Below are 12,157 nucleotides of genomic sequence, written 5' to 3'. Positions count from 1 at the left end.
TATTTTGTTCACAATATTCTTGGATCACGGTATTACTATCCTCAATATTCAGTAGTGCAATCCTCAACCCTCCCTCTTTCTCCCAAATACATGCACCTGAAAAAAGACAGCGCAGAGAAAGGCTCCAATGGAGTGGATGGATATGGTAGAACACTAGTAGGGAAACAGACGTGAATCACAAGGACCACTCAAGAAGGTTGTTGGGACGAAGGGAGTGTGCCTCAGTGCTTAGTGTGACAATCACAGTAGGGTTCTCATTCTGAGAAGCTGTTTTTGAGGTGGTGATACTGTTCCAGGCAAATGGTGAAAACATTACAGCAGGGTGCAGTATGTGCCGAGTGCAGCTGCCCATTCAGAGTTCCAGAGCTCAGACTGGCCATAACATGGTCATCGTGCCTGTTTGACCATGCTCAAAGCCCAAAACTTGGAAATTGATTTCTCCCAGCAAAAATATCAGCAGGTTTTACCTTTTTTGCATGGCAGAAACCAAAGTGCACTGTAGTTTTCAAACACCTTGGACTCCTGATTTGGGCGCAAACTCCTGCAAAATGGCGGCCTAGGGAAGTGGAGAGTGAGGAAAGTTAGACATTTTTAAAGGAACCTAGCACTGATAATGAACAACGTACTTGGTGACAGAAGAGAGAGCACAGAAGGGTCAAAAAGGTATGGGGCAAAACTCAGGACTGTTTCTGAGGCTCGTATGAATTGTGCGGTGTGGGAGATGGAGGAGGCTATTGTATTTACAAAGCTATTAGCAGAGCGGAAGTGCAATTTGAGCGGATAGAGAAACTGAACCCTCAGATTCCAACTTGAGGTAAAAGGGACAATTATTTGAAGGGCAATGCGTTAAGGTGGAGAAGTGTGGCTCACTGGTTAGAGCAGGCAGACCCAGAAGCAGAGGTCAGACCCGGGACCAGGGTTCAATTCCCGACGCGGCAGGGTGTTGAGCTCAAATGTCCACGGACTCGATAATTCTCGCTTCGGTGCCTGACCTAATCATGGGTTCACACTCTGCAACTCTGGGCATTAGGCTTGCTTAATCTCCACAACGGCCCCCCCGCGGCGGGATGCCTGGCTTTCACCTTGGGGATGCCCTGTAGGGGCTATCTCACAGGGAAAAACCAGGACGGGTTCCCAAGGCAAGCGCGGAGATACCTCTTCGGGGGTCGATTCTGGCGCTATATAAGAAATATAATAATAATAAGAGTGGTAACGTTTCCTGAAGCACTAATGCTGGAAAATAAACCAGTTCAGCCTTTTGGGAGTTGAGTATATGCAGGAATACTAGAATTTAGTGATTCAGCAGCTGCAGCGATTTCGATGGATTATGAATTTCTAAAATTTGCCAGATGATCCATCATTTGCTGCATAATTTGCAGATTTTAACAAAAAAAAACTCAAACGGATGAAAAGTTACCTAATAAATGCCTTTCAGCTGTTGCCGGTCGGTGACAGGCCCGTTCCGAGTGTTAACTGGTGACCTTTTAGATGGTAAATGCTGTATCTAAGTGCTAAACTGGTCCTAAAGAGATAAAACGTTTGTTCAGATTATTTTTGTGTGTTATAATGGCTAAAATAATGAAATAACACTGCCACAGAATGTTCATTTTCTGGCCACATAAATTGTGGACCATGCTGCACAATTTGTCCCTCCAGTGCTGTATCATTCCAGTGACCGTGGTATAACGCAGAGGATACCACCCAGTGATAGGCGAGGAATATGCAGTTGATAATTGCTGTTTGGAGAACAACTTTAAAGAAGAGTAAAGAGATAATGAAATCTACTATGATAGACTAAAGGATGCTAAGCGGGCCGAAGGGAGTATATTTGATTCATCAGCTCAGACACACTTCTTTGCAGTGTATACATCACCTGTTGCGCGAAAAAGGCCTTAAAGAAAACCTGGATGAGAGTGTTGACACTCTTGGGGTGGGAGAATATCCTTTTGATACTGAACAGTGTTGTTCAAATTTCCCAAACGTAACGTGCATGTCACACTAAGGGGATCTGAACAGAAGTAGATGAAACAGGGTGATTATGACAAGTCCTCATGTTCTCACAAATGCTCCACAAATATTTTACAAATTTCACATTTTTATTACCCAAAAATAACTTAAGACACCTATTTACACAAACATGAACATCTTCCAAACAAAAACATTGGACGGACACATTTTATACAAGATAGATGACATTTGCAAACCTTCTACACGAATGAGCAAAGGGCTTCGGTCTGACATACGACTGTCAAAGCACTGGCATGGTGGCAAAGCTTCCTTTAGGCCACTCTATCTGAGGCTAAAGTCCGTTTCACATTTCCTCGTTAAGGCTATTTCCTGCCCTTAGCAGCTACAGTTCCACAAAGAAAACTTTGCACTTTCCTTTGTCCAACCCTTCATATAACCCAACCATTTCCTAATTTTTCTAGCTGGATTGGTTTTCTTAATCCCCTTTCCTCACTGTGTGTATGGCCTTTGGCCTCATTGCTGACAGTCTGGACGCCTTTCTTCCAAGAATCTTCATTGTGAAAAAAAGTAAGCATTTGTACTGGTACAAGGAATGGGTTGTAACCCAATCTTAGTTCATATTCATTGGCATTAATCACTGGAACCAGTATCCTGCTGTTCAATCACATCAGTGGACGATGGTAAAAATGAACTACGGTCATGTCTATGTTGTCAGAGTTTGGCTTTTGCTCATTAGGTGCGAGCCATATGAGCTGAAGCAGGGGTTGAGGTGCTTGCAGCAGAACCTTGCAGCCAAGTCTGAAGCAAGAAGTAGTGCTTGGAGTGGAATCTTGCAGATCAGGCCCAGTCAAGAGTTGCCAGTGCAGTCTTGGTCCCCAGTCTTATATGGGGTTAAGTGTTTGAAGAGAAGCCATATTAGTGAACATTGAACAGGGATAAGTGCTTGCAATGGTTCAGTCTCCATCTAGACAAAGTGCACTGGGGCCCTGCCATTCAGCTTATGGAGGGGAGAAGTGCTTGCTGTGGACCGTTGGAGCCTAGTCGTGGGAAGGAGGAAGTGCTGGCAGTGCATCTTTGGGTATAAGTCTTAGGTGAGGTCAAGTGTTTGAAGCAGAGGTCTTGTTGCTCAGTCTAAGGCAGGGTGAAGTGACTGCTGGAGACATGTCTCAGGTGAGAGCTTGCACTGCTGCTTCAGATACTCCTGTAAATAGCGTCCCCCGCAGATCACTGCATATACAACATTTCTATCACAAGTTCCACAATGTCAGCATCACCGATTACAGGCCGGAAAAACAGGTCTGAGATGAGGGCAGGAGGGATGGCTCGCAGGCTGGAGGCCGACAGCAGAATCCGTGCGAAGCGGCCCTGGTCACTGGGGTGCTGCGGCAGCAGCATCTCCTGGAGGGCTCTGTGGGCTTCCAGCTGCAGACTCTCGATATAGAGGGAGGTTTTTAGGCAGGGGACATCTGCAACACACAAAAGCCAAAGAAAGATGAGCATGGGAGCTACCAAAACTTAACATACATATCTACTGTTTGTTGTAAACAGTGTAGCATCAAAACCTGAAATGAGCACAACTCTGGTTTCACACATCAGCAAAACAATAATCATATAGGCCGCATGACAAACACACTCTTCCACGCAAGTACTCCCACAGAGGAACGTGCTACTTATCCTTTATTGCACTGTAGGCCTAGTCACAGGTAAGAAGCCTGATTTAAATGCAAACTCAATCAAGTACAATACGGTATAATTTGAGACACTAAACTTACAAAAATACAAAAAAGGTAGTATTCAGTGCACAAAGGCAATAAAGAATGCAATGATATATATATATATATATATATATATATATATATATATATATATATATACAGCTTCTTACATGCCTATGTCCCTCCACGCGGGCGGGTGCTTTGCGCGCAAAGTGAAAACCATGCTTTAGTATCTCACAGCTGCACAGTAGAAATCCACCAGCAGTTACCCAGATTTTATTGGGAATTAAGTACACATAGACGTGTTTCGGCTACCGCCGTTCACAATGATGGCGGCTGCCATGAAACAGCGTCAATAAATACACATTTCATTTGTCACTTTTCAACATCAACAATGGACAAATCAAATCTGTCCGTTTGTTTCGGCTATCTTAAAGCATGCATTTATATTCGCATAGCATCATGCTTGAAAACACAGGTTTGTGACAGGACTGATTATATTGCCCTGAATGTGCAGTCATCATTTCCACAAAGTGATGCCATTCTCTATGCGTTACCCTCTATTTTCACATGCCAAGCCTGACATAGCTATTATCGGTTTACGCTCAAAGATCTCAACTTCGCACAGTTGATCCTGCATAGTGTGGAGGTCACAATATGGCGCCCTGAATGGGCTAGTTCTTACCAGTGCATCACGATGACATTGGTTGCGAACTTTTCTATCATTTATTGAACCCTGTATGGATACCCATTCAGGGGGCCATATTGTGAACTCCACACTGTACAGGATCAACTGTGCAATGTGGAGATCTTTGGCATATACCGATAATGCATATATATATTCTGATTATAGAAAACATACCGTAAATACAGAAAAAAGAAAACAAAGCAACCTAAGACAGAGAGCATAGGGCCGGGCACTGAGGGCCATTTATGAGGAAATTATGCAGCACCGGGATGCTTCCTATTTACAGCAATACAACGCATTCCTGTGCTTTCCAGTGGCACACAATGGACTGCCATACGCCAACATGGGCACCTTTGCAGCATGGTGAAAGGGCGCCTGAGTTGCAGGGATGACTGCTTTTGTGCAGGAAGGTGTCCCTTCTTGCACAAAAAACAATCATTGATGGTGCTATCCTCTTTCTATAAGTGCTGCAGAAAGCAGCACACAAAGAAAGAGCAAAAAACGAGGAGAAATTAAGGTAGTTCTCCTTGTTGCACCACTCGTAAGCCGCCCCTGGGAAGAGTAGGATTCTGACGCATTCCCAGGTTTACGAACCCTTATAAATCTGGGAATGCATCAGATTCTGTGGGTGTCATGTGGGAACACCCACTGCAACACCCATGGAACGACCCTTTCACGCAGAGTAATGCGTGAAATGGGGCCATATTTACAAGGCCATGAAAAGCCACGCAGGGTGGCTTTGCGTGGCCTTGTAAATATGGGCAGGCACACTTTGCTGTCAGTCCATCAAGAGAAGTGACGCTCTGGTGGCACAAGGAGCTTGTAAATAAGCGCCTGAGTGTGAGAATCATGGTGCGCTCAGGTAGACAACTTCGATTAACACAGATTCACAAAATGCGTTGAGTCAACGGAAGGCACTCAGGCTCATGTAGTCAGGGATAGACACCTTGCACAGAAAGACACCCATATTCAAGTAGTCACTCATACTTAGACACTCATACTTGTGCAGTCAGAGACAGGCACTCATACTGTTGCAGTCAGAGACAGGCACCCATGCTGCTGCAGTCACAGACAGTCACCCATGCTCCTGCAGCCAGAGACAGGCACCAGTGCTACTGCAGTCAGAGACAGGCACTCGTACTACTGCAGTCAGAGACAGGCACCAGCGCTACTGTAGTCAGAGATGCTCATGCAGTCAGAGACAGGCCCCCCTTCATTGTGTACTGGGAGACAGACACCCGTACTCCTACAGTCAGAGACAGGCACCCAATGCTCTGGCAGTCAGAGACAGGCACCCGTGCTACTGCAGTCAGAGAAATGCACCCGTGCTACTGTAGTCAGAGAGAGGCACACATGCTCATGCAGTCAGAGACAGGCACCCAATACTCATGCAGTCAGAGACAGGCACCCGTGCTACTGCAGTCAGAGAAATGCACCCGTGCTACTGTAGTCAGAGACAGGCACCTGCGCTACTGCAGTCAGAGACACACACACACCTATTCTACCGTAGTCAGAAACAAGCACCCGTGCTCATGCAGTCAGAGACAGGCACCCGTGCTCATGTAGTCAGAGACAGGCACCCATGCTACTATTGTCAGAGACAGGCACCTGTGCTACTATAGCCAGAGACAGGCACCCGTGCTCATGCAGTCAGAGACAGGCACCCCATGCTCATGGAGTCAGAGATAGGCACCTCATGCAGTCAGAGACAGGCACCCGTGCTCATGCAGTCAGAGACAGGCACCCCATGCTCATGGAGTCAGAGATAGGCACCTCATGCAGTCAGAGACAGGCACCCGTGCTCATGCAGTCAGAGACAGCCACCTGTGCTACTATAGTCAGAGACAGGCACCCGTGCTCATGCAGTCAGAGATAGGCACATCATGCGGTCAGAGACAGGCACCCGTGCTCATGCAGAGAGAGACAGCCACCTGTGCTACTGTAGTCAGAGACAGGCACCTGTGCTCATGTAGTCAAGAGACAGGCACCCATGCTACTATCATCAGAAACAGGCACCTGTGCATATGTACTGAGACAGGCACCTGTACTACTGTAGTCAGAGACAGGCACCCATGCCCATGCAGTCAGAGACAGGCGCCTGTGCTCATGCAGTCAGAGAGAGGCACCAGTGCTCCTGCAGTCAGAGACAGGCAACCATGCTCATGCAGTCAGAGACAGGCACCCATGCTCATGTAGGTTCAATTTTCATACCTTTTTATTGCACCCAGGTTCCTACTTAATCTCCTGTTTTTAAACTGACTGCTTCCAACACTTGCATCCCTTCGTGACCCCGAGACCTTAGATGTTCTGTTCCTTTTCTTCTCACTATTTTTACCTACTATAAATTGCTACATTTAACATCTTGGCTTCGTCTTCTGCCTCTTGCCACATAAATCACAATTCCCAGCAGTGTAAAGTACCCCAGACCCTCTTGATACCTTCTAATGCCCCCAAACATGCACAAGTGACGCACCTTCTTGTACTCTCAGGGTTCATGGTCTGTGCCCCAGTGGCGCCCTGATATTGTGAGGGTGGATTTACTTTTAAGGTCTCTGATGACAGGAAGTTTAAATGATAAAAAAGCAGATGTTATGCCACGCGCAGTGCCAAGCATTACTCTCAAGCCTCAGATTCCCAAAAGAGGCTCATGCTCTTCACTGAATGATGTCAAAACACCCCCAAAATAAAAGAGCTGCCACTGGGGGACAACTCAAATTTAAAAATGTGCACAAGCATGCTCACACAAGTGCAGTGTTGCAAATACCACAGCTGGGCCCTTCACTGTGCCCTCGCCTCAAGTGGCAATGAGGAGGGTCGGGTGTGATACCCCTCAAACCTGCCACCGGATTGGCAACTGAGAGGGTGAAAATGGCAGTACTTTGCGCGTGCATGTAAACTAATCGTGTGTGTAAGGCGCAAAATTCCAGAGTATAGTAATGGTGGAATACTGTGGTGCAGGATGTCGTAGACAGCGTTTTTACAAATAAATAGCTTATCAACAATTTCTTGTACCAAATGATTTTGGTAGGACAAGTCAAAAGGTGACTCCAAAGGAAAGGCATCTTCAGTTTGGGGATATTTGGAGCGCAGGGCTGTTATAGGTGCTCTGTCTCCTCTGTTAACACGCACATATTTCTCAGTGCACAGAGTGCAGGTCGACTAGGGGGTCTTGGACAACACCGCCTCTTCTCACTGCTCAACCTAAAATGGCGGGACAGACATGGAAGGAAGGATATTAAGAGACACTTGGATCGTCTAACTACTGGAGACATGAAATGAAAGAATTCAGGCGCCCTTGTTCTACAAGTGACATGAGGTAGGTGGAAGGGCTTGGTGTCTCTCTGACTACAGGTAACATGAAGTGGAAGGGCTTAGTGTCTCTATTACTGCAGGAGACATGAAGTGGGAGGGCTTGGCGTCTCTATTACTACAGGTGACATGAAGTGGAAGGGCTTGGTGTCTCTCTTATTCTTCAGGCGACATGAAGTGGAAGGGCTTGGTGTCTCTCTGACTACAGGTGACATGAAGTGGAAGGTCTTGGTGTCTCTCTTACAACAGGTGACATAAAGTGGGAGTGCTTGGTGTCTCTTACTACATGCGACATGAAGTGGGAGGGCTTGGTGTCTCTATTATCCTACAGGTGACATGAAGTGGAAGGGCTTGGTGTCTCCTTACTACAGGTGACATGAAGTGGAAGGGCTTGGTGTCTCTCTTATCCTACAAGTGACATGAAGTGAAAGGGCTTGGTGTCTCCTTATTACAGGCGACATGAAGTGGAAGGGCTTGGTGTCTCTCTTACCTACAGGAGACATGAAGTGTAAGGGCTTGGTGTCTCTCTTACTACAGGAGACATGAAGTGGAATGGCTTGGTGTCTCTCTTACCTACAGGTGACACGAAGTGGAAGGTTTGAAGGCACTTCTATCTATAGGAGACATAAAGTACAGGAATTAAGGGGTGCTCTTATCCTACAGGAGATATGAAGAGGAAGGACTCGGAGGCGCGCTTACCTAGAAGAGACATGAAGTACAATGACACGGGTGCCTTTGCCTACAGGTAACATGAAGTGGAAGGACTGGAGGCTCTTTTAGCTAAAGGAGACACAACGTGGAGGGATTCAAGGGGTGCTCTTAGCTACAGGATACATGAAGTGGAAAGGGGGGGGGGGGAGTCCATATCCTACAGGAGACATGAAGTGGAAGGGGTTGGGAGCCAACATCCTACAGGTGACAAGAAATGGAAGGGGTGGGGAGCCCATATCATACAGGAGACATGAAATGGAAGGGGTGGGGAGCCCATATCATACAGGAGACATGAAATGGAAGGTGTGGGAAGCCCATATTCTACAGGTGACATGAAATGGAAGAGGTGGGGAGCCCATTTCCTACAGGTGACATGAAATGGAAGGGGTGGGGAGCCCATTTCCTACAGGTGACATGAGATGGAAGGGGTGGGGAGCCCATATCCTACAGGAGCCATGAAGTGGCAGATGTTGGGGCGCACTCTTACCTGGGTTGAAGAGCACGGCTCCTTTGAGGTAAGCATACTCCTTGGGGCTGAGGTCCAGGCTCCATATCCTGCTGAGGCAACTCTGCAGCCGCTGCACCCCGGCCATTGTAGGTTGTGACCTCTCTGGCTCAGGGCTCGGACCCTGACCGTCCAGCAGGATCCTCTTCAGCATACTGGGGGCCCGCGTCTCGATCACCTCAAAGCCCACCTTCTCTTGAGCCAGACCCAAGAGGAACAGGGGAGCCCAGCAGACCTCCAGCAGCATCAGCTGGTCCTCGCGGGGCAGCAGGCCAAAGGAGGGTAGGTTGCGCACAAAGCTGACTGTCTTGACCAGGACGCCAGAGGCCGCCTGGCATGTGCGCGTTGGATCCCGAAGCCGCACCGTTTTGCGGCCTTCGCATTGGCAAACGTGCTGCGCCTGTGGTTGGTAGCTGCTGCTGGTGTGATCCTTCTGGCTCAGGATGGCATAGAGGATGACATTGGGCTTTTCGGAGCCCGCAGGGCCACAGTGGCAGGTCCTGCACTCCACTTCCATGGTCTCTTCCTCCAGGAGGAACCTCAGAAAAGTGTACTTTTGAAAGCTTTTTTAAGGCAAGCAGGAAGGTTCAGCACCAAGCAGGGGTCAGTGTTACCCTGGTCTTGGCTTGCTTGTGATATCGGGGGACTTGGTGGAAGGGTGCTGGGGAGGCCGTGATGTTAATGGTATTGGTGCACAGCTGTTAAAAATATATATATATTGGGGTCCTGGATGAAGGCCGGTGATGAGACAATATTATCTAGGCTCTTGGAGGATAGAGGTCGGTTAGGCAGTGGTATTGGGTGCCTTGATTTAAGATTGTGGAGAGGTAGTTATTTTAGAAGCCTTGGAACCCTGCTGTTGTTTCCTCAGTGAATTCCGGGATCTTGGAGTTTTGGCAGACTGCTGACGCTTTCCCAGCAGTATCACGAGGCTGGGTGGGAGGGTGCCGATGGGCCCATTGGATGGAAGGGGTCAGGCCGCCGGAGAAGCGTTGCAATGGCGCCCTGGGTAGAGATTACGCGCTCTCTGTGTGGTGCCTGTCCTTCGGATGCGCTCTCGGTGTGCTGGCGGATGCTCTGTGCTCTATTTATAAGGGCTGGCCATGAAGAGGGCGTCCTTGACCCAGTCACACGCCCGTCTCTTCATTGAAAAACAGGGCAGCCCGGGAACGGCGCCAGGGGAGGCGGCGCAGCGCTGCGTGGCACGGCCTGATTTTTGTCAATGGACGTGCAGGCGTGGCCGCGAGGACCTGGCCGCGGAAGGCGGGTGCTAGGGCTTATCAGACTCAATTATCCAACCGTTATCAGCAAAGCCATTAACACCGGCGGTGCCTGGGTACCAAGGCCTAGCGAGTGAGCAAGGAGGGGGGTGCTTGGACGCAAGGCCGAGGCCGGGAAGGGTGGGGGTGACGGGGGGCGGTGCGGCGAAAGCAGAGACATGGGTGCTTGGTCACCAAGGCCAAATAACTCAGCTGCGGGGGAGGGGGGTGAATGCAGAGTCACAGGTGCTTGGATACCAAGGCCTAGGTGAGGGATGGGGCGAGGGGGCCCAGGTGCCTGTGTATAAGGCCTAGTGGCTGAGATAGGAGATGGGGTGAGGGTACAGATGCTTGGTGGTACTGAGGCCTTGTAAAGAAGGTGGGTAACAGGAGCCTGGGTCCCAAGGCATAGTAACTGAGAGGCACAGGTGCTGGCATACTGACAGAGGTGGCGCGTGGGGGGCGCAGGCGCCTGGGGATCGTGACCCTAGCAACGCGAGCAGTGGCGCGTGGCGCAGAGGCACGGGTGGTATGACGTAGAGAGCGAGCAATGAGAGCAGAGCATAGCGCGCGCCTGGGTACCACGCCCCAGTGAGTGAGAAAAGAGGGCAGTGTCAGGGGGCAAGAAAGGGACGAATGTTCCTGCCTGGCATCAAGGTCTAGTGCCTCGAGAGCTGTGCATGGGGGAACAGGTGCCTCAGAAGGGTACACCGGCACCGCGTCGATCAGTGATGGCAGTGGAGGGAGCACAGGTGTCTTGACAGTTCTTCCTCCTCCCAACTCATCTGCTTAGGGGACAGGTGTGCCTGAGTACCTCACCTCAGTGAGGGATCAGTGCGGGCGGGTGAGGGGACACGTGCTTGTACACAAGCGTCTCATTTCTTGTCTGGATACACTCGTTTCACAGGTGACCACACTAAATGACAGAGACAGCACATAGACGCAGACACACATGGCACGCCCACAAGCACATTCAAACACTCTTAGCTACTACTGGTGCAGTAACAACCGGGTTCAAAGCAGCGAGGGGCTAATTCAAACCTAACAATTACTGGAAATTTATAGAACTTGGCCTAATGCCTCACCCCTCCTTAAACGTTGGGGGCCGCCCGCCTCGTGCACTTCACGGGCTGCAAGGGCCCTCGTTACGACCCTGAGACACACCGACACATGGCGCATGCGCAGCCTTTCCTCGCCACTGGCTGCCCAGGGACAGAAACAGAGCTGTGTATGAGCCTGGCCTTGGCAGGGGATCTGGAAGCCTCTTATCTGCTCGTGTTAGTTTAACCTTGTTGACAGCAGGCTGCCGTTTCAGATAAGAGACGCACACTGTGGTGAGGTCACACTGGAAAGGGTGAGGTAAAATGTACCCGATACCCCAGATCCCCGTGGGGTGAGGTACGAACAGGACACCCCAGGGGGGAAGTGAGGACCGGGGGGGGGGGGGGGGGGGGGGGGGTTGGCAAAACATACGTCGCCCCCATAGCTGCCAAGGTTTCAGAATGCTATGTGTGACATTTTCATATTTTCAGTGTAATTATGAGTGACATTTCAACCATAATGAGTGACACTTTCACACGAGCAAAATCAAGCAATGAAGATAAGGGAAACATATAAATATAAGATGCTATACCCATTTGAGCAACAAGTCAGTCAGTCAGTCAAAAAGCTTTTTTATCAGTTAAAAACCATAAAAGCACATATATATACATATTTAGGTAAAAAAAATTAGGCAAATGGAGTATAACAGTCATAAAACAGCCTGAGTTCATATGTTATTAGAAAAGCGCACAGTATTAAAAACATAAAGAACTGTACAAGTTAAAAATGAGGTAATCGTACTCAGTCCCTAGGTTAATTATTTGGAAAATAGGTGCTGTATTACAGTGTTTAATGAACGCACAGAAGCAGTAATTTAACAATTTTTCGTTTTGAGTTTAGCACCTCTTGAGCACCACATAGACAAAAAGAATCTAGCTGTTGCAAACACAATCAAAGGGGA

General features: G+C 48.7%; 1 protein-coding gene across 1 annotated transcript; it reads right to left on the bottom strand.

Annotated features, from left to right (window-relative positions):
* Nucleotides 1–2,077: 2,077 nt before the first annotated feature.
* On the bottom strand, nucleotides 2,078–9,960 carry NR0B2 (nuclear receptor subfamily 0 group B member 2). The gene is made up of 2 exons (XM_086957614.1): nucleotides 8,879–9,960; nucleotides 2,078–3,434 (listed from the first exon to the last, which is right to left on the bottom strand). Exons 1-2 carry the CDS (start codon nucleotides 9,411–9,413, stop codon nucleotides 3,193–3,195), a joined length of 777 nt encoding a protein of 258 aa, XP_086813740.1. The 5' UTR covers nucleotides 9,414–9,960; the 3' UTR covers nucleotides 2,078–3,192.
* Nucleotides 9,961–12,157: the final 2,197 nt, after the last annotated feature.

This window comes from Lissotriton vulgaris, chromosome 2_1 (assembly GCF_964263255.1).
Source record: "Lissotriton vulgaris chromosome 2_1, aLisVul1.2, whole genome shotgun sequence".
Classification (NCBI taxonomy): domain Eukaryota; kingdom Metazoa; phylum Chordata; class Amphibia; order Caudata; family Salamandridae; genus Lissotriton; species Lissotriton vulgaris.
This window is presented reverse-complemented; position numbering and strand designations above follow the sequence as displayed.

What these genes read in the sequence shown, in the direction of transcription:
- NR0B2 (XM_086957614.1), bottom strand. Translation starts at nt 9,413, where the DNA reads ATGGAAGTGGAGTGCAGGACCTGCCACTGTGGCCCTGCGGGCTCCGAA. An exon ending in AGCCGTGCTCTTCAACCCAG is followed by an intron (nt 3,435 to 8,878) that starts GTAAGAGTGCGC and finishes TGTGTGTTGCAG; the next exon opens with ATGTCCCCTGCCTAAAAACC.